Here is a 27,202-nt window from a genome sequence, read left to right as displayed (position 1 = left end):
GGAGTACTTGTGGCACCTTAGAGACTAACAAATCTATTTGAGCATAAGCTTTCGTGAGCTACAGCTCACTTCATCGGATGCATTCAGTGGAAAGTACAGTGGGGAGATTTACATACACAGAGAACATGAAGCAATCGATGTTACCATACACATTGTAAAGAGAGTGATCACTTAAGGTGAGCTATTATCAGCAGGAGAGTGGGGTGGGTGGTGGTGGGGAGCTTTTTGTAGTGATAATCAAGGTGGGCCATTTCCAGCAGTCATGCACACTCCCCCCCCTCAAGAACAGCTGCGCATTCCCCACCTTTTGCCTCCTCCAAACCCCTCCTTTAGGCTCCCTGGGGCCGTGCTGCCTGCAGAACGGTGCCAGCAGAGCCACATTCTGGGCTAGTCCATGGGGAGGCAGGTCCGTGTTAGTAACCTTGGCATCTCTCCCCCCCCACAGCCACTGGTTGTTTGTTTCAGCCACTCGTCGGGTCTGGGCATTAACTAGGCCTGCAAACACTTCTGGGCGAGCGCTGCCTTTGTCCTGTGTGCACGCTGCGCCCGGCCCACAGGGGCCCCAGATCTTGATGGGGCTTCTCACGCTACTCCAGTGGTTTTCAACCTGTGGTCTGTGGATCCCGGGACGGAGCTTCAGATTATGTGCAAGGTTTCCAAAGGGGTCTGCACCTCCATTCAAAAGTTTTGAGGGGTCCACACATGAAAAAAGATTGAAAACGATTGGGCTACTCTAATACAAATGAGAACACCACATTCTGTCTAGCCCTACAAATAGCAACACTACATTCTAGCCAGCCAGTCCAATGGAGCAGTGTTTGCAATGCGCCCAGCCCCCTGGTGTCGGAGTGCAAACTATCTGCTGCACCATAGCTCAGCACCATGTTCTCAATGGCTGCCCAGCGCCTGAGAAATCACACAGAGATCCCTGGACCTGCGGGCCATGGCTGCCTCTGGTTTCTGGCTTGCGGTCACACGGCTGTAAATTGTGTACCGTCTTGTGACATGGCTGAGGACAACTGCCTGCTACTGCTGCCGGTGCCAGGGCTTCTCCTGTTAGATCAGCACACAGAGTCCTGCTGCTGGGCGTTTAAGGTCCAGGCTTCAAGCCCTGCTAACTGCCCACGCCGCAGGTTACGCATGCTGGTATTTGCACTATGGCTGGCTGCGACAAGCTGGGGAGAGTGGCTGCCGCCCCCTGGTCCGTTTGCAAAGGAAGGAAGCAGAGACGGAGGGGAAATCCCAACCAAGACATTCCTTTTATTTTTTAATAATAAAAAACAAAACAGACATAACCTCCTGAAAACAGCTTCCTACCTCATAATTTCACAGAAATTAGCTTGGAAACATTGCTCGCCCTCCCTGCTCCGATTCCTGCCTTGGGCCCTCCCCAAGGGGGACGTCTCAGCCCCCGGGGCAGCGAGACCAGCCCTCCCCAGGGGCTGCACCAGGAATGTCAACAACACGTGAGCCTCCTGCAGGCGTCACCCGGCCAGCCCCACCCTGCCACAACCGGGAGCCTGTGCTGGGCAGCTGGCTGCTCCCCACAGCCCCACACCGGGGCTGGGATTGGGACATTAGCCTTTGTTCAGGTTCACCAAGCAGCAGAGTGTTCAGCCTCTCGGGGGCTGCACTTCATCCCTGTGTCCTTCCCCCGCCCCCCACCTCCTTCGCCCATAGCAGGGCTCCCCGCCACCCGTCCCCTCCTCCCTTCCCCCCGCGGAGGGGCCAGCAGCAACGGGGTTCACGCTGCACCAGCAGGGACCTGGAGCAGGAGGGAGGGAGGTTGAAGGCAGTGGATGGCTTGGCAAAGAATCTCTCCGGGGCACCCGCATTTACCAGCCCATTCCCTCCCCCCCGCAAGCGCTGCCAGGCCCAGGAAGCAGTGCCCCGAGCCTGAGCTGCTGTCTGGTTCACCTCCAGGCACCGCAGCATCTCACTGTGCTCGAGAAGGGCTGAGCTGTGGGACATGAGCCCTTTGGACGTGGATGAACAAGAAGGGGACAGAGGGGGGTTTGTAGCTCATCCCCCACACTGCCCCTGGGGGTGTGCTGAGGACACCCCTCCCAGCCGGATTCATGAGGAGATGCCTGTTGAGCGATGGGATGGGACAGCTCCCAACTGCTGGGCAGCTGGGCACAGTGAGCCTGGATCAGCCGCTCCGCCTGGCTCTGCCTCGGGCCCGCCTCACCAACGGCTTCAGGAGCCGCCTGGGTTGTCACATCCCACCTGTGTGCTGACTGCAGATCTGAGGCCGGGGGATTTACTGACCGGAGAGCTTGGGGCCCATAGGGCACAGCACCCGCCTCTGAAGGTTACGGGGCAGCAAGCCATGAGGCACCGGCATCATACTAACCCCATCGCTCACTCCTCCCCTTCCAAGTGCGACAGGGCATGGGGCTGGCGAGCTGCAAGGCCCAGCTCACTGATCCGCCCCTCGCCTGCCAAAGCAGTATGTTCGTCCAACGAGCCACTGCGGAGGCACGTCCTCCAGTACCCAGCGAGGTTCCCGTCTCCCTAGGGAGCCCTGCATGGACAGTACGTGCCGTGTATTTGCGACCCGGCCCTGCTACGGAACAGGGAGCTCTGCCTCTCCCGGCCACACCAAAGAGGGGTGCATGGAAGCTCGCTGCGATTCATGCTGCCCACAAGGGGTGCAGCAGTGGTACAGGCACAGCAAAGTGTGGCCCTGTGAACCTGGGCACCTCCCCAGTGTTGCTTACCAGGGCTGGCCCCAGGAAGCCTGGCCCAGGAGGGAAACCTGGCTGCCAGGCTGATAAGCACCGTCTCCATCTCCTCTCCAGGGGCTGGATCCTGGGTCAGTTCCCAGGGCAGCCGGACTGGGGCTGCTGCCTCCTCCCCTCCCGCCCCAGCACTGCAGCTGAACGGTATGGTTTGCTCCAGGCCTTGTTTTACTGTCCCGCTCCCTGAGGGGCTGGTTGGCTCCCTCCCTCTGACAGGATCCCTGACCCTCAGTCCTAATGAGTTAATAAACTGGTTTCTCACTAAGAAATTAGAAGCCTTAAGAAAAATCACAATCTCCCCCCGCCCCCCTCCTCCCAAAGTAACCGTGGTTTGTTTAGAGAGCTCTGGAGAAATCCCCAGCTCCGAGGGCCTCTCGCTCCAGCGCGGTGTCTAGAGGCACCACCAGCGGCTTGGAGACGACTCCCACGACTGTGCGGGCTCCAGGTGGCAGAGCCAAGGCAGCTGGCTTTGCTGAATAGCCTCCTCCCGCCCCGGCATGCAGAGGAGCCTTGGGCGTGGCTGGCAGCAGGCCGAGGTCCTAGTCCTTGGGTGCCTTCTTGCTGCGGGAGTTCCACATGCCACGTTTGGAGTGGTAGTAATGGTAAAAGTTCCTGAGGCGCAAGCGTTCCACCTCCAGCCCGCTCTGCAGCACCCTGCGCAAGGAGAGGGAGACAAAGCTTAGGAGAGAGGTGAAGAGGGCATAGCCACAGCAAAGCCTCTGGGTTTTTTCCCCCCTTCCTCAAAGGCACATGAAACCTGATTCCGAGAGAGGAAGAGGCTTTCATTCAGCCTCACAAGCGCACGGCCTTGGGGCTGTTTGCTAACACCCATTGAGCTCAAACCTCAGGAACACGTCGGAGGAAAGTTCTCTTTGATACACTCAGCGCTCCCCCCTCAGCCCAATGTCCATCTCTGAGACCTCTAAGGAGTCCTCTGACAAAGCCAGGGACGCCCCAACTTGGCCTTTCCAAAGTCTCCAGCCGCAGTGCCCTCCCCACCACTGTCGGAGTAATTTATATGTCAGCATGGAGGGAAAAAAGGGGAGAGCACAAATCCATTTCCCCCCCCTTTAAAGGAAAAATGTACTGGAGATGTTTCAAGCAGATTTGTTCCACACAAGTCCCGTCTCTCCTGCTAGTGCGCCTGCTGCTCCTGGCTGCCCATGCCAAGCTCTATACCGAGGCACAAGAAACACCCTGCAGCCCCTCTCCATTGTGTGGTATCACCAAAAAGCCCCTCAGAGTCATAGGGCCTCGGAGGGGTCAATCCCCCCGCCCCCTCAGCATCTTCTCTCCCAAGTCCCCGAATCAGCCAAGTGTCTGGAGGGCATTAGGCCAGTCTCCATGCCCAGCCAGCATGCAGCTCCCCCTGGCAGGGAAGAGGCACTGGGCGGGAGGCCCCACCAGCCGTACCTGTCCAGCAGCTCCCAGTCCTCCCCGCCCCAGCGGTCTCGGAACTCCTCCGTGTTCATGCCCCCGACGCGGTCAAAGTCCGACTTGTAGATCCCAAAGAGGCCGAACCCATTCACCTCCCAGTAGCCTGAGGAAGGAGGGAAGAGAGCTGACTCGCTAAGTCTCAGGTGGGAAGGGGGCTCCCTGCAAGAGGGGAAGGCAGGGCAAGGAGCGGGGCTGCTCCAGAGCCCAGCCAGGCAGTTGCACTGAGATTCCTCTGGGCTCTGCCATCCTTTGAAGCCACGCTGCCCTCTGCTGGAAACCAACAGCAGCACGCAAGCACAAAGAGGCCTCCAATCCCGGCCCCATAGAGGGAACCGGTCTCCTCAAAAGTTGGGCGGCAGCCCCATCCTTGCACACGAGCTCCTGAGTCCGCGGGTACTGGCATTCGGCTAACTGCTCACTCCAGGGCTGCTGCACCTTCCTCTGAAGCAGCAGGTGCTGAGCCCTGTCAGAGGCAGGACGCTGACATGGATGGGCCGCGGATCGGATCCAGCCTGGCACTGCTACATGCATGCAACCCCCGTGGAAGGAGAAAGGCTAAGCTGGCCATGCACTAAACACCCAGCCGGCCCTCTCCCAGTGCGGGCAACTCGCCTGAGAGTGCAGCCGCCGAAAGCCAGAGGGATCCAGTTTAAAGGAGCCGTCTCACACTCAGCCAAACGTATGGCATGGGACCAAACTAGCCCACCAGTTCCCAGCCAGCGTGCAGGGGCAGGCGTGCTGCGGGGACAGAGGAGGGAGAGCGCTGCTCCAGCTAGCTTCCCAGGGGAGGCTCCGGAGGAAACCACCGCCAGTCAGACCCTGAGCAGCTGGGGTGGTCAGCACCGCGCGGGAAGGAGACAGGTAGACCTCAAGGAGCTGGGATTTTTACTGGTGACGAGCCCTGCCCCCTAGGCAGCTCCCTGGGAACGTATCGGCAAAATAGGCTGACAAAACTTGTGCGCGGGCAGGGCTGCTGTGTGGCTCCAGCCTGCTTGTCAGCTGACCCGCTGCTCCCTACGTTGGGATCCAGTGCCAGGCTCCCTGCACACACAGGCTGCCTTCCATCCTGCAGGCTTCTCAATCCCCCACCCCGCAGTCCGGTCAAGGCAGCTTCTTATCTGCCCAGCGTTGCTTCCATTCCTCTCCCCGCTCATCCCCCCCCTGCGCTCAGCCCCAACCCCTCTCCAGACTGTCCCTGTTGTCTCCTCTGCTCACTCCACGGCTCCCACCAAGGTGCCCCCTTTGCTCAGGAACAGCTCCCCTCCAACAACATACTCCCAGCCCCGCTGTCTCCCCCAGATCGCCGCTAAGAACACCTCCGATCGGAGAGTCTCTGTGCACGAGTGACCATGCCCAGTGCCCGGGCTGGGCCTGCTTGTGCATTTAGGCCAGGAATTTCAGAAGGGGCTAGTAACTTGGGGTGCCCAATGGGAGACACTTTAAAGGGGCCTGATTTGCAGACAGTCTGAAGTCAAACAGAGGCTCTTGACTCTGAGCTCTTTGGGACCGGGATTCATTTTTCTGTTCCGTGAGAGGCTTCAACCTCCATTTAAAAGCACAACACTGTGGCCCCCAGTCAGCACGGGGCTGATGCACGGGCCTAACTAAACACATGAATAGTGCAACTGATATCCGTAAGCACTCGGGTCCTTAAAGCTCCTGCACTGGGGTCTTGCTGAAGCGGAGCCTAAATAAATAATTCCAGCATCGGAACGTGCTAGCACGCTAGAACTATGCCCTGAAAGCCAGCAAGTGGCACGGCTATGATCCCCAAAGCAAATCACCACACCCTGGTGTGCCTCAGTTTCCCCATCTGTCAAAGGAGAGCTGATCCCTTCCTCTGGAGAGGATGGTGAGATCTAAGGGGATCCAGTGCTGATAAAAGACAAAGATCCAGATAAGACAAAGATTATTAGTCCTTGTGGCAGAGTTCTGGCAGAGCACTCTGGTCACTGTTTAACCAGTTAGACTCCTGGGGACAGCCTGAGTGAGAAGAGGAGTTGCTGATTACCAGATCAGATTGGGACCCAGCAGGTAACGAGCTAATTTGCCCATTAACAAGGAGAGTGGATAAAAGAGCCCAGGAAGGCAGGGCAGGGCAAGGCAAGGCAGAGCAAGGCAAGCTGGGTCTGACAAAGGGAACTCTCTGAGTGGGTAAACCTTTTCCCACCCCCACCCCTGGGAAGACTGGCTCTGTACACAGTACGGCTGCATGAGGATGTAGAAGGTGGTGAGGGGAGGCTCTGTAAATAAATGACATGATGGTCTCTCCGAAGGGAAGGTCTTGAACTGACTGTGTGAGAGCAAAGACGATGGGGGTGGAGGGTGCCCCGTCACAGTGCTGCCCAGCCTCTATGTGCCTCTCACAACACAACATGCTGGATTAAGCTACACAGTGGACAAGGGGAAAAGCAACAGCAAATCCTACTGGTGAAAGCTGCATCTGAACAAACCAGCAGCCTCCCCCCTCCACATTCATTGGGCGACTGCACAATCCAGTGCTGGGGAGGTCGGAGTCAGTTAAAGAGGCAGGGCTGGGTGGATTTACAGCAGGAGTCAGGACTCCTGGGTTCAATTCCTGCCTCGTTGAAAGGCCTTGAGCAGATCACTCCCCGTAACTGGAAGGGGAGACACTACAGTCTCCCTGCAGGGGCTGTGTGAGGCTTAGTTAATGCTCCAGGAGTAGTCCGCCATCCTCCCTTAAGAAGCACCCAGCATTATTATTCCTGCTCATGCCCCCGCCCCCAGCCTTGGGATGCAGCAGTAATCACAGAGGGGAAGGACGTGCAGGTTTAAGGAGGAGCAGGGAAGATGCTGAGTTCCTAACACCAGCGTAGCCCGGCTCCTTAAAGCAACCGGCCTGGACCTGGAACAGACTTTAGGTAGCAGCAGGCTGCTCAGATAATAGGTTTCAGGAGCACAGGACAGAGTGGCTGCGTCAGGAGCCCTGCCACGCTGCCTGCACCGCTAGCTGCCTCAGTCCATCAGCGGCTCCCTTCCTGGGGCGCTGGCTCCCTACATTCAAAAGCCCAGTGTGTTTCCCGCTGCGAGAGCACCCGTGCGCGGGGCGCGTTACCGTTGGGGTCCCGCGGAGAGCTCCCGCAGCCCAGCCTCATGACGATGGGTGCATAGGCCAGCTTGCCCTCCACACAGTGCTTGCGGATGCTGTCCAGGATGTTGAGGGGGAAGTGGATGTGCAGGTCGCACAGGAACACGATGCTGCGCCCATCCTGAGGGAACCAAGCGCGGAGAGGCCGTGACCAGGTGGCACAGCCCACGGCAAGCCCCTGGGGGCAGGACAGGACAAGGACAGCGGCTCTGGAGAGCCAGAGCCCTCCCGCCGTCTCTCACCTCGATGAAGTCCACCCCAGCCTGCAGCCCCGCCGAGCGCTCGAAGTTCCCCGCGCGCTTCAAGTACTGGTACCTGAGAACAACGCGGACAGTCAGCGGCAGCAGGGAGAGGAGAGCCGAGCTGGGGGCTGTGTCGGGACAGAGCTCAGTGGGCACTGCCGGGCCAAGCGACCGCGGGGAGTCTCCATGTGGGGAATTATCTGGAGGGTACCAGGGGCCACTGAGCCAAGGGAACCCAGCTGAGCTCCAGGAAGCCTTTCGCAGGCTGACATAGTGTGACTCTCTGTCCCCCTCTAGTGGGTAGCCCATGGTTGAGTGTCCATTACAGCCTTGTGGTTCTTTAGCTCAGGGAGCAAAGGCTCTTGCTTTTAGATCAAAAGGTCCCGGGTTAACCCCCTCCCCGTGTCATCCCCCACCTTGGGGCGCTGTGTTACACTCTAGTCAGGTGGGCTCACAACCCCGACCACTGCTGGGGACACTCGTGTAGCAGGGGCTTTCCAAAGAGGGAAAGCACAGGGAGCACTGCTGCCCAGAGATGGGCTGGGGGATGTGGGGAGCCAGGCAGGGCAGCCAGGGGGTTCTGTGCACAGACTATTAGCAGCTACACGGCTCTCTTCCTCCACCCAGCACGAAGGCCCCACTTGCCCGCTGAGCAAGCTGGTTTTGGGGACAGCAGCTAGCCCCTTTGCAGCCTGCCTGGCTCCGAGATCACCTGCAGCATCTGCTGCGCACTGACGCAGTATCAGTCAGCGGGGCAGATCCCCCCGGATCAACCAGACCCTCAACACCCAGAGAGGTTCAGGGGTGTTCCCTCCCACGTCCTTTGGGTAATCACGGTCATGGCTCATCTCAGTGCCAGTCAGCAGGGGACACACTCCACCTATGGGATGCTGTCTCCAGAAAAAAAGCCAGATTGCTGTGCCAGGTCTGCGGATGGCAATATGCTGGGGGCTAAAGGCATAGGAGAAGGGAGGGCAGTGGGGTTGGAGTCAGGTGTGACATTATAGATGAGTACAGCCGCAAGCAGCCAGCCTGCAGACTCACTGGGGCAGGGACGGTGTCTATCTGCCTGTTTGGATGGCACCTAGAATCACAGAATATCAGGGTTGGAAGGGACCTCAGGCAATCATCTAGTCCAACCCCCTGCTCAAAGCAGGACCAATCCCCAATTTTTGCCCCAGATCCCTATACGGCCCCCTCAAGGATTGAACTCACAACCCTGGGTTCAGCAGACCAATGGTCAAATCACTGAGCTATCCCTGCCCCCCGACAGAATGTGACCCTGATCTTCAGGGGGGCCTCTGGTCACCCCTGCGACACAAATAACAGCAGCAGTGAGAGAGAGTGAGTGAGAGAGAGAGAGTGAGAGTGTGTGTGTGAGTGAGAGAGCGTGAGCAGCAGCCTCACAGCCAAGGCCAGGGATGCTAGAGACCAGACCCAGTTGGCTGGGTGGAACAAGAAGGCTCATTGCGAGGAGGGCACTCGGCGATAGCCCCCCAGAGCAGGCGTGCTGCTGGAACAGCTTTGCCGCACCATGGGGTGCGGTTCCACACACAGAGTCTGGGCCTCAGGCTTCCACAAGTGCCAGGGAAACCAGGAACAAAGCTGCTGCTCTGTGCTCAGCTCCTCGGGCCGTCCAAGGACTCTGGGAGGGAGGAGAGACGTCACCTCCGTGCTGCCTGGGACTCTCTTGCCCAGCTGCTGGAGGACTTTGCTGTGTGTGTCTGCCACAGATGAGGCCAGGAGTGGTGGGGGGCACTTTGGGCCCAGGCTCCCATTCCTGTCGGGCTGGGGGTGCGGCAAGGAGAAGGTGCTGGGCTTGGCACTGGTGGGGAGGGACAGCGGCAAGGATGGGCTCTGGGGCTCCCTGCTCCGTTACCGAGGCAGCCGGGCTTCCTGCAGCGCCTTCTCCACATCCATGTCCTCACTCTCAAAGTCCACCAGGATGACATTGAAGTTGGCATCCTTGGTGTCCCAGTAGAGGCCGGCCATGTCCGCGATGAACTGCTGAACCCAGCGCGCCTGGTTCTTCACTGCCACACAAGCAGACACCCCCCGGGTCAGCCCTTCCTCAGGGATCCACGCCCCACCTCGGGACTGAGAGCTAGACCCCCCACCCCTTCCTCAGGGATCCATGCCCCGCCCCAGGGCTGAGAGCCAGACCCACCCTCCCAGGGATCTACTCCCCATCCCCTGGGCTGAGAGCCAGACCCCCAGCCACTCCCCAGGGATCCACTCTCCATCCCCATGGTAAAGAGCTAGACCCCCAGTCACCCTCCAGGGATCGACTCCCTGCCCCCAGGGCCAAGAACCAGACTCCCCAGCCGGACCCCAGGGATCCACTCCCCATTCCCAGGGCCAAGAGCCAGACCACCGCCTCCCCCCCACACCAAGTACCAGGTGGATTTAATTGGGTTGCTTGGGGGCTGGGTTTTTGTCCCCCCGAGTGGTGTCATTATATTGACCTAATTTCCTAGCATAGACGAGGCCTGAGTCTCTGCTGCTGGGCAGCCCTGGAGGAGCAGATGTGGCCTGTGTGCACAAGGAGACCAGGCCTCCCAGATGACCCCATGAGCCACCACAGCCTGTGTGCTCCACGCAGCCAACCGCCACCCACTGGGGCCTGGGCTTTGGGCCCATCTAATGCTCTGAATGACCCCAGAGGTCCTGGTGCAGATGGAAGCTTGGGGGGGACCTTTGGTCCCTGGGAGGAGGGTGCAGATAACACCCCTTTCCCTCACCTGGTACCACGAAGTGCACCATGACGTCCTGCCTCCAGCTGAGCCGCAGGGGTTGGCACAGGATGGGCTTCCCGTAGAGCAGGCTCCAGGGGCTGGGCTGGGGCTCTGTGGCCAGGGGCACGGGCCCCTCGGGGTTGGCCTTGGTGCTGTCGTCCAGCCTGCCCTGGTGCAGCAGGACGTAGATGTACTCCGAGAGCCGCACGGTCCTCTGGCCCCGCTCCAGCAGCTCCAGCTCCAGCAGGTAGCGGTTCCCCCGTGCTGTGTCTCGCCGCTTCTCCACGTTGACTATGCGCAGCAGGGTGTAGATCCTGGGGGAAGGGCAACGCCCATGCTGTCACCTTCCCAGGCGAGGCCCAGGCCCCCACCCCACACCAGAGACCCCTCCATAGCCTGGCTAGCTGAAGGACAACAGGCAGTCCCGCTCCCACCCTTCCAGTAGGGGGTGTCATCCAGGCCAGGAGATCACCCCCACCTCCCAGAGGGGAGGCTCTGTGGTGTGGGAGAGCAGGGTGGGGAAGCTCGTGGCTGCGTGCCCCCTCTCCCCAGGAGGTGCAGGGCTGAGGACCTATTGAGGGAGTAGAGTGTGTGTAGTCAGGGCTGGATGACCAGGGAGACCATCCTGCTCTCTTGCCTGCCCAGGCTGGGGCAAGACTGGGCAGAGCTTAGCCCCACTGGTCGTCTTGGCCCTGGTGGCAGCCCTGGGTCTAGCTCCATGTGGCATGCCCTGCAGAAGTGCAGGACCCCCCCCCCGACCCTGATTTCTCTCCCTACCCCCGATTCTTCTCGTTGAGTTTCTCCATGTACTGGGCCACCACGTCCACCACCTCGCTCTCGCTCAGCTGCAGGTTGCCCGAGACGTTACAGTGCAGGTCATTCCAGTCGGAGCGCAGGAGCTCAAAGTCCACCGAGCTGACACTGAACGTCCTCTGCCAGTTGATGGAGTCCTCCAGCCAGCTCGGCTGCAGCTCCGAGTTCTCGTAGCTGTAGTCCGACAGCTCCTCCTCCACCTCCTCCTCCATGGCCTTGCCCGGGCCCTCCTGCTGCGACGCCGTCACCTCCGACATCCTCAGGAAGGGTGTCACCCGCACCCCGGCTGACAGGGCTGCCTCCGAGGAGTTGTAATCCAGGGCAGCCGCTGCCGCAGTCCTGACTGGGGTGGCGGTGGGGACCTCCAGGGCCTCCTTGCCGAACAGCCCCTCGGCTGGTGGCGGCTGTATGCTGGGCCATGTCCTCCACTCGCCCACAGCCTCGGGGTCCTCGTGCCTGTACAGCTGCTCCCACTTCCTGCTGCTGGCCCTGGGGCTCTTCCTCTTGGAGGGGGAATACGTCTCCCTGGAGCCGTTGCCTGGGAGCCAGGGCACCCTGTGGCCGGGGACGGTGCGGAGCTTGGTGGAGGGGGCGGAGTGCCTCTGGGGGGCCCTCGAGTTCAGGTGCACCCTCCTGAGTGGCTTAGGGTAGAGGAAGACACTGGGGAAGGTGGCCTCCTGCACTGGGGTCTTGCGCTTGCCAGGCTGCAGCCGGGTCACATACACCTTCTCATGGGGCTTCTTGGCCTCCTTCTTAGCCTTCTTCTCCTCCATGGGCACCAGGAGCCTGCTTGGGCCCTGTGGCTTCGCTTTGCCCCCAAAGATGGGCATGGAGAGGTGGGGTTGGTGGTTTAGGACACTGCCCCTCTTTGACAGTGCCAGCAGCCCCAGCTCATCTTCCTCCCCGGCGTTCGCTTGTTCCAGCTCCTTGAGCGCCCAGCTGAGGGAGCGCCCCCGTACCAGGGCCTGCTCTCGTAAAGGGGGAGTGTTCTCATAGCCCTGGGAATCCCTGGCTGTGGCCACAGAGCTGTGGCTGGCCCAGTTGTGTACGTCCTGGGTTTGTGGCTGCCCTGGCGCAGCACCCTCATCACGAACTGGCTGTTCCTGGTGGTGGAAAGTGTAGTAGTCTATGTCGCCCCCGTAATGTCTTGCAGCGAGAGGGATCTCTTTGCCTTTGGTCCCAGTGCCTTGGGGTGGGCTCGGCCCCCTGGGGCTCTTCTCCTTGGCGTCAGGAGGCGGGTCTGTGGGCTCAGGACTATCTGCTCCTTCCTCCTCCTCTTCCAGGAAATCTGCAAAGCAAACACACCTTGGGTAGGCCAGCAAAACACACGAGATCCCTGCAGTGTAATAACCCCCAGCAGTGGGTCACAGCCAGAGCATTTCAGGACAAAAGGGACCACCAGGCCCTCTAGTCTGAGCCAATGCGCATCGCAGGCCATCAAACCCCACCCAGCTACCGAAGCAGACAAATTATTACTGCATCTTAAAAGGTGGAGCCCGTGCAGGGAGGCACTTATCCTGGCAGCCAGTGTCCAACAATCAGGTTGCTGTGGGGGCTCTGCAAGAACATGATCAGGGGGAAGGGGGTGACTGCCTAGCTACCCGCACAGGCGGGACTGTGATCTCACGTTCCACCAAGCCCTGCAGTCCCTGGGCTTCAGACGGCTGACAAAGGAGCTCAGGATCCGGCCCCTTCTTGGGACAGCAAGGAAGGACATTCCAGTGGCTGCAGCGCTATCCTCGAGCTTGGGAGGCCCGCGTGCAATTCCCTGCTCCAGCACAGACTCCTGGCGTGACCGTGGGCACGTTACTTAGCCTCCGTTCCTCAACAATAGCACTGCCCCGTTGCACAGAGATGAAAACATTACAGAACGGGAAGCACTTTGAGATCTCCTGCTGAACAGGGCTAGAGAAGAGCAAGGTGTTATTCATTTGTTGGCATTACTCAGGTATGTTTTATTGGCCACAGAAGTGAACCTCGGATGTCCAAATCGGCCAGGAATATGGGATTGGACTCTTGATTGGTCTGCTTACAGTAAGTTCACTGGGGCAGGGACTGTCTCGCTAGGTGTACTGACGGCACCCAGCACACCCTGAACGTAGGTGGGGCCTCCCCTAAGACAAGTAATAAATCATAACAACAACTAATACTGTGTCCATTTGTCAGCGGTATCAATCTCTGGTTCTTGGATTGACTGGCAGCAACTCTGATCTGTTGGCTCCGTTCCCTTGTTTCAACCCCATCACCAAGGGAGAGAGTCTTGATTTTTCGCTACTGCACTAAATAACTGCAATGGTGTTTCAGTCTTTCCAGCAGACGATCTGAAAGACGTTTCCACATGCTAATGAACTAGCCTTCGCGCCCCCCATGGGCACACGTGATAGGTTAGATGGGGAGGGCTCTGAGTTACCACAGGGAATTCTTTCCCAGGTGTCTGGCTGGTGGGTCTCACATGCTCTGGGTCTAACTGATCGCCATATTTGGGGTCAGGAAGGAATTTTCCCTCAGGTCAGATTGGCAGAAACACGGGGAGCAGGGTTTAACCTTCCTCTGCAGCCTGAGGCACGGGTCACTTGCTGGTTTGAACTAGAGTAAATGGTGGATTGTCAGTAACTTGAAAGCTTTAAATCAAGATTTGAGGACTTCTGGATCTCAGCTAGGGGCTATCGCAGGAGTGGGTGGGTGAGGTTCCGTGGCCTGCGCTCTGCAGGAGATCAGACTAGACGATCAGGATGGTCCCTTCTGACATTAAAGTCGACGAGTCTATTAGCGACGTGCTATAAATGGGGAGCGCGAGGTGCACAGGTGCCTCGGGGGTTCATTTTCTCCAAGTTGGACAGACAAACAAAGGCATCAAACAGCAACAGGGGGACAATACACTCAAAGCAGAACAAAGCAAAGGATAAAACTATGCAATTCACAGGTATTGATTTACACCAGCGATTACATGGTTAAGACAAGCATGCGGGACCGAATTCATCCCTGGCGGAAGACCCACTATGATCTACACAGCATGTGCTTGCATGACGGCTGGATTTGCCTTTCCATCCCCAGCTTCGATAACACAATGCTACTACCACCACCCAAGGTTTTTATGATGCTCATTTATGATTTGCATGATGGTAGCAGCTAGACACTGCAGTTGAGATCAGGGACCCACTGTGTTGGGCACTGTTCAGCCCTACAATAGAGACACCCCCTTTGAGGCCAGGACTGTCTACACAGCAAAAAACCCCAGCAGCGAGTCTCAGAGCCTGGGTCTACAACCTTGGGCTTGCAAGGCCCCCGTGTGGTGCTACAAACTGCTGTGTAGATATCCCGGCTCGGGCTCTGAAACCCATCCCTCTCTCCGGGCATCAGAGCCTGGGCTCCAGTCCAAGCCTGAACATCTACCCTGCTATTTTTAGTGTTGCAGTGGTAAAGTCTGTAGAGTCGGGCTTGGAGACTCGCTGTCATGTGAACACACCCAAAGAGTTCTACAGACATGAACAAATTAGCCCTTACAACAGCCCCGGGGATACGGATTATTATCTCCATTTTACAGTAGGCAAACTGAGCCTGAAAGGTGCAATGACTGGCCCAAAAGCAGACAGCAAATGGGCGGCAGAAGTTGGATGACATCCTCCCTCCCATCCAACCCTGTGCCCATTTCTCAGACCGTCCTGCCTTCATTCAGAACAGGAGCAGTTCCTCCTTGGGGAGAGCTCATGGTCGATTGCTGCTCATGAGGCAGGTGAGTGGGAGGGCCCTGGCACCCCTGGCTATAAATCCTACCTCGGCACAGCCCACTGAAAGTTGGACAGGAGAATTCATGCTGCTCCCAGCCACGGAATTCTTCAGTGAACTCACTTGGAGAAGCCAGTGCTCCAGGTCAAAGGGGCAGCGAAGCTCTGAGCTACTCTGATTAACACCCTGCACTCACAAAGGGACTTGGAGGGGAAAGAAATGACTGATGCTGTTTTAAAGCAATTAAGTCTCAGCAGAAATTAGCTTTGGCCTGGTGCTGATTTTCCCTTCTGGATGCCGAGGACGCATGTGTGGGTGAGACGAGGGAGAGCTCTATGGAACACACAGCACAGCTCAGGAGGGATTGTGCGCATTCATGGGTGGAGATCGGCGTGGCGCTGCCAGCGCAACTTCCCCCACAATGAGATGGGAACCCAATACCAGCCCAGCCAGGCCGCTGAGACCGAGCGAAAGGCCCTTGGTGCAGCCAAGGGGAGGAGACCCAGAGGCATGTGCAGGAAACCCTTTTTTCCAGCTGCACTGATTGATTCCAGTGGACTGATGGAAACAGCTCTACATAGGGGTTCACCGCCAGCTCAAGGAGCATGATGGGAAAGTCAGCCGCAACGTGATCATGCTCAGAGGTGCAAGTCTGAGCGCCCCGAGGGGGCAGGGAGGGGGAATGCTGCTAGGGGTGTGTTGAGGGCACAGGTCTGAGAGCCCCGAGGGGGGAGGAATCCTGCCAGGCGTGTGTTGGGGGCGCAGGTCCGAATGCCCCGAGGCAGCAGGGAGGGGGAATCCTGCCACTGGTGCGTTGGGGGAGCAAGTCCAAGCGCCTGGAGAGAGCAGGGTGAGGGAATCCTGCAAGGGGCGTAGGTCCGAGCGCCACGAGGCGGCAGGGGGCCGGAATCCTTGCCCTAGCGTACAGGGTAAGCTGCACTTGGAGGCTGGCAAGCCGAAGCCGTGAATCCGAGGGGATTCAGTGGCGTGGCAATCAGTAAATGGGAACACAGATTCAGTCACCAGTGTCCAGAATTGCTGGGAGAGAGGCAGGAAGTCTCCATTCCCACACGGACTTGCCCCAGGGACACTGACTGTCTAAGTGGGCTCACTCCTTCCTTTCAGTGTTGTGATCCTCCCGCGTCCTGCCTGACTTAGCAACTTCCTCCCCACCACCCATCTAGTGCCAAATTCAGCAACCAGGGCTCCAGCGCTGAAGCACCAGAGCCTGGGCGCACCAGGCCGTGAAGCACCATCCCTGCTAGCGGGTGGCAGGACAGACTAGCATGGCGGAACCCCTGCACCGGAGCAAGCGGCGTTGGCTGGGCGTGCGAGGGCTGCTTACTGTCCGAGTTCAGGAAGAGAAAGGCTCTCCGGCGAGGATCCTCCTCTTCCTCATCCATCTTCATGTACTTGTAGAAGCCAAACCTGGGGGGCGGGGAAAGAAGCAAAGGACAACGTCGCTGAGACATGCGCACACAGCTGCACTGACACCGGCCCAGCCTCTGGCAAACCAAACCAAACCAGGTCACCTCTTTAGCTCCATATCGTCTCACCTGGCAGGACCAGAGCTGAGATCCCCAGACTCGTTTTACTCTGGGGCTCGGGGGTGAGGCCTGATCTGCCCACCCACCGCTGCGAGCCCAGAGCGATGGGCTGCTCAGACACTGGGTGGCCCCCACATTTCTCCTCTCAGTCTCTCGCTGTGACTAGGTAGGTAGAGGAAACATGCTTCCCTGCTCCTGGCGAGGCACCCAGTGGGGATGCGGGGGAGGGAGGGGCAGAGCTGATGAAAAGTGGGCATCTGCCCCTGGTCTGGCATTTCCCGAGCTGGCTCACGGGGCGGGAAGGCTTCTGGCTGGAAAGGGGCCTGGCACGGGATGCAGAGCCTGAGGAATGGGCTTGGTGGGTACAGTCTGGTTCCCTAAGAAACGGGGTCCGTGTCTCAACCACCCTGTGGGAAGGCCCAGGCCCCCGCAGCACCCTGACCGGGCCCCTGGCAGAGCAGGGCCAAGGCTCAGTGTGTGGTTCCTCCCTGCCAGCACCTGGGCTGGGGACAGAGATTCTATGGGGCTGTCCCTGCCCTGGCACTAAGAAGCCCTATGCCCAGGAGCTCTCTCTGTCCTTAGCAGCAGTGCCAGCAGAGGGCCCCCGCTGAACCTCCCTGCCCACCCCCCCACTCACTTCTCCAGGTAGAGGGGGGACTCTCTGTAGAAGCACTTGTTCTCCGTCTCCATGTGGGTGAGGCGGGTGAAGTCGTTGGGGTACACGAACGAGAGGTAGACCTGGGGAACCGAGCAGAGGAATCACCGAGAGAGTGTGCACTCCAGGGGCCTGGCGAGGTACGTGCATGACCAGCGTCCCCCGGGGGTGGCAGGAGAGAGGGAGGGGTCCAGGCGTGGGCGCGCCTGGTGAGGGCTCTGAGGACGCAAGGCCGTTGGCGCAAGCTCCTTGGACTGTGGCGTCTCCTGGCAGAGAAGCCTGATGCTCATCAGCCCATGGCCTGAGCCGCCTCCATGGCGTCTGACAGGCCAGCACTCAGCCGGCTCCACTGAGGGGTCCTAGAGCCAGCTTGGGGCAGGGGAGGGGACTGGAAGGAAAGGGCCCATTTCAGGGTTGGTGTCATGGCTCCCCGGCACTGCAGCCACCTGTGCCAGACAGGAACAGGGCCTGGATTGGCTCTGCCTCAGAGGAGTGGCAGGCACCTGGAGCCAGCTGGTGCGTGCATTGGGAGGACTGGCAGGGGCCTGGCACCTCTGGAACAGGTGAGAGATGGGGGACTTAATGGGCAGGGCTGGAGGGCCGTAAAGAGGTCTTTATAAAGGGACCCTATTGGACGGTGCCCTCCCCTGTGTATCAGCCTATCTCCTTTCAGTCCCCAGAAGCACCGACAGATTCAACAGAGAGAGAGCAAAGACCCCTTTTCTACCAGCCGCCTTGGCAGCAGAGCAAGCCCATCAGATGCTGCGTGGGTGAGGAGACGGCGACCAGACGGCAAGGGGCGCCAGGGGTCGAGTCACAGCCGGTCAGTGGGCGAGCTGAGGGAGGGGTGCTCCCCATGGAGCGCTCTGCTGGCGCAGAGAGCCTCCCACACCACAGCAGAGCACTGGGAGCCTATAGTGACTGCAGAGCCGGCACGATACAGAACAGGGCCGCAGGGGCCCTCGTGACATGGCTGCACCATGCACCCCCGACCCCCTGTTCTGCAACTCTGCCAACCTGTGCCTGGCCACGGCTGCCTTAGTCAGGGCTGAGTGGCGAAGGCCGGAGGAGTTGTGTCCATGGGCCTGGTCCAGAGCCCCAGAACCAATGGGAGGTTTTCCACTGCCTCGGGCAGGCCCTGCAGCCCGTCCTGGGGGCACAGACACATGGGTCTCCCGGTGACCCCCACAGGGCGAGGGGCAGGAAGGGGAGCGGAGACATGGCTGAGCTGTACACTTACGAACTGCAGGCCCTGATAGCGGGCGATAGGGAAGTCCTTCACCACGTAGGTGGGGCTATAGGCACAGGGCACCAGCACATTCTCCACGCGGGACGCCTCGATCTGGGGAGCTGGGTGAGAGGAAGTCAGGGCTTCGTCTGTGTCACGTGGGGGGCCCTCAGCCACCCCCATATGCAGAGAAAACCCACATGGCCCTCTAGAGCCCAGCCCAACCTGGACAACTGACCCCACCCACACTGTCCCCTATAGACCAGCCCAACTCCTATAGGCCAGCCCAGCCCAGACTATCCCCTATAGCCCATTGCAGCCTGGGCAACCACCCATCCCATCCCCTATAGTCCAACCCAACCTGGGCAACCGCCCAGCCCGGCCTAACCTTTATAGCCCAGCCCAGACTATCCCCTATAGCCCATCACAGTCTGGGCAACTGCCCATCCTATCCCCTATAGCCCAACACAACCTGGGAGACCACCCAGTCAAGCCCCTACAGGCCAGCCCAGACTAACCCCTATAGCCCACACCAGCCCCTATAGCCCATCCCATCCTGTATAGCCCATCCCAGGTCTTTGAGTGGCTCCTCACCAGGGCATGGAGCTGGAGGGGCACAGGGGGTCCCTGGGTACCTGATCCTATCCAGCCTCATTTCCTCGCCTTCTCTGCATAGACCAACAGTCCCTCTCCCAGCTTAAATCCCTGCCCCCTCCTGTCCCGATCTCCTCACACTCCCCTGCCCCACTTACTGAGGAAGAATGTGTCTCTGGGGTCAGGTTTGAGCATGTCGGCCCCACGCTCGTCCCTCTGTGCCTCCCACAGGTAGCTCCCGGCGTGGCTGGCAAGGGACTGGGGGATGTGAGCCACGTGGTTCATCTTCAGAGGGGACTCGTCTGAAGGGGAGAACAAGGAAAAAGACCACAGTGACCCCGGACCTTGACTCAGCTCCCAACGAGCCAGGCCCAGGGGTTCCAGGCCAGCTGGTCATGCTCTGGGGGTGAGAGCACCTAATGATCCCAAGTCCACTCCTGGGTGACGGGGCCAGACAGAGATGTTCCATATGAACCCACCCTAACCACAGCTTTAGCACCAACCCCAAACCTCCTCACCCCACCCTAATCCCTCAACCCCAAACTAGATAGGCCTCATGCCAATCCCCCATGATCTGCAGCTTTATCGCTGCCCTCAAACCGCATCCCCCGCACCCTAAACCCTGCCACACACCCCTGCCCTGACCCCACCCCAATCCCCCGCCCCATCCTGATCCCCTCCGACCTGCAGCTTTAGCACTGATCCTCTCACCCCACCCCATCCCGATCCCTTCACCTCGAACTCACCCCATCCCGATATCCCCGCCCCGAACCTCACCGCATCCCGATCCCCCTGCCCGGAACCCCACCCCATCCCCTCCGACCTGCAGCTTTAGCACCGATCCTCAAACCCCAACCCATCCCGATCCCTTCACCTTGAAGCCATCCCAATCCCCCCACCCTGCCCCACCCCATCCCGGTCCCCCCCTGATCTGCAGCTTTAGCATTGATCCTCAAACTCCATCCCATCCCATCCTGATCCCACCGGCCCCAAACTATGCCCCATGCTAATCCCACCTGACCTGCAGTTTTAGCACTGTCCCTCAAACCCCACTCCATCCCCCCGCCCCAACCCTGCCCCTTGGTCCAGAGGCTTCCACTGGCGGCGTCACCCGGGCCTCTGCCGTCTCGCACTCTTTCCTGCAGGCGGTCGAGATGTCTGGAGCAATGCAATTCCACAGGGTAGGCCCCAGGCATAACACTCCTGCTGGCCACCTTACAAATGTCCAGCATAGGCGCTTCTTGAGGAGATGCTACTGATCTCTAGTGGACCGGGCCCTCGCCTTGTCTGCGGGGGAGGGAGATGTGCCACCTGATAGCAAAGGAGGATACAGGCAGAAATCCACATAGAGAGTCTCTTAGCAGGCATCATTTGTCCCCAGGCTCACTCTGCTAGAGCGACAGATAGTCTAGCTGATTTTCTAACAGGAGTCATTCTTTGCGGGTAGTATGCCCGTGCTCGCCTGACATGGAGGGGGCGGAGTCTCCTCTCCTTGGAGGTTCAGGAAGAATACTGGTAAGTGAATCAATTGGCTTATGTGGAACTCGGAAATTATCTCCAGGATGAATTTCAGATGGAGGTGAAGGGATACCTTCTCTTGACGAATATTAGCATATGGAGGGTCAGCCATGAGGGGCCCCAGCTCACCCACTCTCCTGGCCAATGTCATGGCGACCTTCAGAGACAGGTGGGTCATTGAGCACGTGGCCAACAGTTCCAAAGGTGGCTTCGTAAGCATTGAAAGTAAGAGACTGAGGTCCCACTGAAGCGTTGGCTCCCCTACCAGTGGGAAGGTCCCAGGCCGACCCTTTAGGGACCTGGTTGTTACTGGGTGAGTAAGAACAGAGTAGCCATCTACTGGAGGATGGAATGCACTGATTGCTGCTAGGTGGATCTGCAGCGAGGTTACAGAAAAACTCAATGTCTTGAGAGGACATAGCAGGACTACCTGCTGCCTCTGATAGCTGATTCCGTTGCACCCAGGTACAGAAACATCTCCATTTGGCTAGGTAACATTTTCTGGTACACTCTTCCCTGCTGTGATTAAGAATAGTTTAAATGGCCTGTGAACATGAATATTGTAGGTCTGATAACCATCCAAATGGTGAGGAGAAGAGAGTTCGGGCTGGCATGTCTGATCCTGCCGTTCTCCTGAGTTAGCAGCCAGGAAGGGCTGAATACTGATGGGTTGACTTTTGTAGGAAGTCCAGAAAGCAAAACTGTCTGGGCCAATTGGTTGCAAAGAGGATGACTCATGCTTTGTCATGACAAATCTTCCCTAGACCCTGGGGGAGTAGTGGGATGGAAGGGAAGGCTCATCCAGGTCAGTAGGAGGGCACTGCCCCAGGAGTCCTGGTTTTGTGTGGCTCTGGAATAATACATGTTGAACTTCTTGTTCATCTGAGAGGCAAACAGATCCCACAGTGACGTCCCCCACTGAGTGCAGATGCTGTTCACTTGCGACCGGTGTTGAAATACCCGCTGAGGCTGTCTGCCAGTGAGTGCTAGGCACCACTGGGGTATGTCACAGAAACTGTACCATAGGATGATGCCTCGATGCACGCTAGCAGGGATTTTGCCCCTCCTTGTCAGTGGGAGGAATCTGGTATAGGCCTGACTGGCTGCTCTTAGTTCCAAGAGACTGATAGGCATCTCAGCTCCCCCAGGAGTGGCTGCGGCAGGTGACCCTGCTTTCTCCGGTGGAGCGTGTCTGTTACTGACTGGACTGGCCTGAGGCGTCCATATTTTATCGGCACAAATGGCCCCGCAGCTCCTGCGGTCAGTGGATCTGGACCCCAGCCACATGACAGAGGTGTAAACTTCTGCTGTGCCGTATGGCCGGGGGCGAGTACACCTGCCTGCCACGCATTTAACTACAGGAGCCAGAAAGAGCCAGGGTGCCCTAGGTAATGCGAGGTCAGAGCTGCAGTGAAAACGCTGCAGACAAGCTGAGCCCTGTGTGCTGGAGTGGGGATTTTTCAGAATATTTTGGATGACTAGTGCGTGGGCCCCAGTTTTCCCTATGTAGGGCTTGGCTAACTAGGTGGTGGGAAAGGGTTGTTTACTTCTTGCAGAGACCCAGAGATACAGGCGTGACTGACGCCTAGCTGCCTGGGTCACCATGCCCATGGAGAGTCCCAGAAGACAATGGCCACTCCAATCATCCAGACATTTGGCACTTAGCTACAAGAGACTATGAATGGCCCACCCTCCTTAGGAACCCAGCTGGGTGTGACCAGCTGGAGAACAAAGGACTGAGGAGGGGCCAGGTGAGGTTGTTAAGTGTGGGTTGTTAAGTGTGGCAGGGGACACTTCTGGACTGGGACTAAGGAGGGGTCAGAGGGCTCTGGTCTGACCCAGATGGGCTAGGCTGTAACTTTCTGTTCTCCAGGTTAACAAAGGACTTTCTATGCTGTGTTCCAGACATCTAAGAAACCCTGCTGCTTTTACAGCGCTGGCTGAGAGTCACTCCAGAGTAAGGAAGCTGGGGGTGCATTGCTACCTTTGGGGGTGCAAGTCTCCGGCAGGTGTCCCAGATCGCTGCAGATCGGTCCCAGGTGGCGTTGAAGCCAAGTGGCTTGCCCCAGTGAAAGAATGTGACCCTAAGAAGGGGTCTTACAAGGGACTGTTCCAGGGCTGTACAACAGCACCGGACCTGTAGATCCGTGGCACCCTGTTTGTTGCACTAGGAGACTGTCCTAGCCTTCATACCCAGGGAGGAAGGGCTGGTTTGCTACTCTGCAATCAGTCATTTCCCTTCGATAACTCCCCCGCTTTCGCAACTCTGCCCCCTTCTCCCACCTTGCATTCTGAGCCCTGGTTGGCTGCAGTCCCAAACTGTGGGGGAGGGAGGGAGCACGGGGGCAGGAGACACCCACATGGTGACTGATAGTGTGCAGGAGGAAATACATGCGTGCACCATCTGTCTCGCCGGCACCTGTGTCGATATCCCAATTGCTCCACCATCCCTCTTCTCCACATGAATCCTAGGTGTATCTGTGCCTCCTGCCTTACCAACCCCTTCCAGGGGACACTTAATTACCAGCCCCTTATGTAAGGAGAGCTGGGCCAGGAGCTATTCATCAAGAGGCTCCTGCTGCCGGGCTGGGTTGTGGGGGGAGCAGAATATTTATAGATTTAAGTAAACTCCACACCGTCCATCCCTGCTTACAAGACAGGTCATCAGTGTTGTTGTAGCCATGTCGGTCCCAGAATATTAGAGACAAGGCGGAGGAGGTAATAGCTTTTACTGGACCAGCATCTGTGGGTGAGAGAGAGACGCTTCCGAGCTACACCGAGCTCTTCTTTAGGTCTGGCCAGGGCCTGGGCCAGGAGCTGCTTGGCTCCCCTTTGTCTCCCTAGGAAGCCAGGAGAAGTGAGGGCAGGAGCCCTAGGGAAGGCACCTTTCCCCAGGCAAGGAGCTCTGGGATGGGCTTTCCTGTCCAGGGACAGGGCCCTCTTGCTGAGAACCAGCAGTGGGAAAGAGAGCACAGATCCTGACTGGCTGAGAAGCAATGGCTGCCTGGCAATAGAAACTTTCCTCGTCCCCAGGGTGGGGGTGAGTCTGGAGGGGAGACTAAACTGCTCCCAGTAGGGGTCCCACCATGGCTGCCAATGGAATCCACCTGGCGGCTGGTGTCAGAGGGTGGGGCAGGCACTGCATCTCCTCCCTTCCTGAGCTCAGCTCTTCAGCTGGCCCACGGAGGTGGCTCCTGGCTCAGCTCTCTGTAGTGGAGGGTGGGGTGCGCTGGAGCCAGCACTGCAGGACACTGTCGCTGTGCTGGCATCTGTCCTGTGACAGAGCCAGCCAGCCGGGCGCCACTAACTCCGGGTTGCCTGCAGAGTTTGCTGCACTGCAGCATTGGGGGAAGATGAGGGGAAAAGTCCCGACAGCTGGAATTCCTTCCAATTCAGCCCTCTGTGGGAAGCACATACGGACACATGCTCCCATCTCACCATGGCCACACGCCACTCCCCAGACACGTGCCACTCTGCCCTAGCACATCCCGCTGCATCAGCCTGATCCGCCCCATAGCCCCATGCCTGCCTTGCCACACCCCACTCCCCCTGCCCTGATCTGTCCCATAGCTCTGTGCCTGCCCCATTACACCCTCGTGTACCTGCCCTGATCTGCCCCACAGCACCATGCCTGCCCTGCCACACCCCACTGCCCCAGCCCTGATCGACCCCATAGCGCCACGCCTGCCTGCCACACCCCACTGCCCCAGCCCTGATCCACCCCATAGCACCACGCCTGCCCTGAACCACCCCACAACTCTACACCTACAATGATTTAGACAAAATGCCAGCGTTGCAGAAAGCATCATGGAAAACAGAACATTTTTGGGGCAATTTTTTGAGGGAAGTTTTGGGAAAAAGGCCATTTGTTGACGAGAAAACCATTTTGTGTAGAAAATTCCCACCGGCTCCCAAGCTCTGGCGTGCATGCAGCCGTACCCAGCCATGCGGGCACAGACACACTAACACCTGTACACGTGTGCTCCCACTGCCAGGCCTATGCCGGCACACCCACATGCACACGCCCAATCTCACGTGCTCCCACGGCCATCCCTATCCCATTGCTCCCACTCCTACGTGCTCTCCCCCACATGCACACATGCATGAGTACATGGTTCGATGAGGGATCACGCCTGTTACACGCACAGCCTGTCGTTCCCATGGCACACGCACTTCTGGGCACATGCTACCCCCAAATGCCCAGCAGAGGAAGGATAAGCAGATCTGGGGGAGGGCAGCATGCTGGGGAATGGCTTCACCTGTGTAGAGAGAGATGAAGGGGGAGTCGATCACCTCAAACTTCAGGCTGGGAAGGAACACTCGCCACTGAAAGAGAGAGAAGGAGAATCAGAGCTGGGGCTGTGGGATGTCATGCTGGCCCCCCTGCCGAAGAGGGGTCTGGTGTACAAGCAGGAAGCAAGAGGCTGCCCCGGTGCCCGCTCAATGCTTCTTCCCTCTGTGTCTCCTCTCCTGGCTGCCAGGGATTGTCAGGGAGAAGAGGCTGTCCAAGGGGAGCCGAGTCTGCAACGTGCTGCCCGTGCCTATCTGATCCTTCCCATCTCTGGATAGCAGGAAGTCGCCACTCTCAGGTAGCATGCCTCTAGGCCCCAGACCTGTCCATGTGGGGAGCAGGGAGGTGCCGTTCCAAGGCGGCTGCGCCAGATTGTGCAGCACTGATGCCCTGGAACTCAGATTGTGTCCTGGGACATACCAGTGTAAATCCAGAGTGACTCCAGACTGGCGCGCTGGCCTTGTCTGTACAGGGGCAGGTGGGGTGCTTGCACTGCTGTAGCCATACATGCATTGCCCCAAGATTGGGCTTGTACAGGTAGGACTTACGGTAATTCACCAACGCATCTGTGCACACACCCCTGCTTTGCACAAGCACAGTGCATCTGCACTAGCGCTTTGCACCAATGCAGCCAAACCAATGCAGTTGCATTAGTGCTAGCCTCTGTAGTCTAGAGAAGCCCTTATACACCACAATGGCAGGAGCCTCCGACTGAAGCCAACAGGAACATCTCCGGATTGACTCTGGTGAAAATGAGGGCAGTTTTTAGTGACTAGGAAATTGCGGTCTCCCGTTGTGGGATTGTGACTCAGAACCAGGATTTCAGATGTGCAGAACCCAGCAAGCCAGAGACACCTCTGTGATCACAGTTCCGACTGAACAGGCTTGCCAATCAGTCGCTTATTGTGTTGCCTGACAAAGGCAGTTTTAATCCATATACTGTACTGTGTGCGTGTGCATCTCTAGAACATACATACTCTTCCCCGTGCTGCTAATCGAGCCAGGCTAAGTGGCAGCTGAGCAGAGAGACCCACCTTGCGTGGGCCTCTCTGCCCCTCAGGGGAGCTGGGCTGGTCCATCTCACACCCAAAGAGGAGGCAGCGCCCCATGTGAAGTGAACTTATTTTCACATTCCGTGTAAGTGTCTTCAGGAGTGCAAGCCTGCAGATTTTGCCAGGGACTTCACAGCAGCTCCAGCTAGCTGAGCAAGGAGGGGAGGGGGCAAGGGAGTGTTTGCCATGAATGGCTCACCTCCTTTCCAGTTCAGAAAGGGATGAATTGGGCCTCTTTAAAAAGGCTAATAATATTTCACCTCCAGCGGCCCACAGAGCTGGAACGGCCTCCATGAAAGGAGCAAGGCTCTGCAGAGAGGGATCAAAACGAGATTGTTCAGAGTCTCTAGGAGACAAGGAACATTTTATCTCGAGGAGAAAGAGTTTTAGACGCCCTCCTGAAATAAGCACCCAACCCTATTTGAGGGGATGGTTTTCTCAAGCACAGAGAGTTAGCTCTTCATTATTGCCTTTTCCCTCTTGGTATTTTTTGCAATACTACCCAAGAAAATAGAAAACAACTTTTCTCAGGGCCCCCTGCCAACCTCTACTGTTTGCCAAGCATGGATAACCCAAACTGGGTTGATACCAGGACTTTTTAATTAACAGACCTTGAGCTACAGATGTCAGCGTAACTGTGCGACGATGGTGAACTGTGCCGCAGCACCAGCAGGGGGAGCACAAGACATTAGTGCAGGGGTGGGCAAACTTTTTGGCCTGAGGGCCACTCTGGGTATGGAAATTGTATGGCGGGCCATGAATGCTCACAAAATTGGGGTTGGGGTGCAGGAGGAGGTGAGGGTTCTGGCAGGGATGCAGGCTCTGGGGTGGAGCTGGGGATGAGGAGTTTGGGGTGCAGAAGGGTGCTCCGGGCTGGGATTGAGGGGTTCGGAAGGCAGAAGGGGGATCAGGGCTGGAACAGGGGGTTGGGAGGGGCTCAGGGGTACAGCCTCTGGGTGGTGCTTACCTCAAGCAGCTCCTGGAAGCAGCGGCATGTCCCATCTCCGGCTCCTATACGGAGGCATGGCCAGGTGGATCTGCACCTGCAGATAGAGCAATGCATGGAGCCCCCTGGCTGTCCCTAAACATAGGAGCTGGAGGGAGACATGTCTCTGCTTCCAGGAGCTGTGGCATGTGCACACTGAGCGGTCCCCGACCCCACTCCCCAGTGGGAGCTCGAGGGCCGGATGAAATCAGCTGGTGGGCCGGATGTGGCCTGCCAGCCATAGTTTGCATGGAGGTGCTACCTGAATGGAGCTAGTTTCTTGTGTCATTGCTCAGCTTTTTAAGGAGCGCGGTGGATCTGAGACCAACAGCACTGAGTCATTGCTGGGGCACCCCTCACAACATTAAACGTCAGTTTTGAAGTCAGCCGCACAGTATTTTGTGCTTAAACTACTGAAATCAAAACGAGACAGAAACCCCACTGAGCAGCTGGGCACGTTTCCTTTACTGAAGACAGCGGTGCATAGACAATCCAGGAAGTTTTTGGAAAGCGTAGGGGACAATTT

General features: G+C 58.1%; 1 protein-coding gene across 2 annotated transcripts in view; it reads right to left on the bottom strand.

Annotated features, from left to right (window-relative positions):
• Positions 1–1,240: 1,240 nt before the first annotated feature.
• B4GALNT4 (beta-1,4-N-acetyl-galactosaminyltransferase 4) overlaps positions 1,241–27,202 on the bottom strand; it is a 139,314-nt gene continuing 113,352 nt past the window's right edge. For both annotated transcript variants that reach the window (XM_038406117.2, XM_038406118.2), the window contains exons 9-20: positions 24,608–24,674; positions 18,989–19,132; positions 18,249–18,358; positions 16,991–17,091; positions 16,152–16,234; positions 11,045–12,368; positions 10,274–10,581; positions 9,412–9,565; positions 7,533–7,605; positions 7,258–7,411; positions 4,158–4,284; positions 1,241–3,398 (exon numbers count right to left, since the gene is read on the bottom strand). In XM_038406117.2, coding sequence (XP_038262045.1) covers positions 3,284–3,398; positions 4,158–4,284; positions 7,258–7,411; positions 7,533–7,605; positions 9,412–9,565; positions 10,274–10,581; positions 11,045–12,368; positions 16,152–16,234; positions 16,991–17,091; positions 18,249–18,358; positions 18,989–19,132; positions 24,608–24,674 — 2,760 coding nt within the window. In that variant the 3' untranslated portion in view covers positions 1,241–3,283. The remainder of the gene's footprint in view (positions 3,399–4,157; positions 4,285–7,257; positions 7,412–7,532; positions 7,606–9,411; positions 9,566–10,273; positions 10,582–11,044; positions 12,369–16,151; positions 16,235–16,990; positions 17,092–18,248; positions 18,359–18,988; positions 19,133–24,607; positions 24,675–27,202) is intronic.

This window comes from Dermochelys coriacea, chromosome 6 (assembly GCF_009764565.3).
Source record: "Dermochelys coriacea isolate rDerCor1 chromosome 6, rDerCor1.pri.v4, whole genome shotgun sequence".
In the NCBI taxonomy this organism is placed as follows: domain Eukaryota; kingdom Metazoa; phylum Chordata; order Testudines; family Dermochelyidae; genus Dermochelys; species Dermochelys coriacea.
Note: the sequence above shows the minus strand (reverse complement) of the source record. Positions and strands in the feature narration are given on the sequence as shown.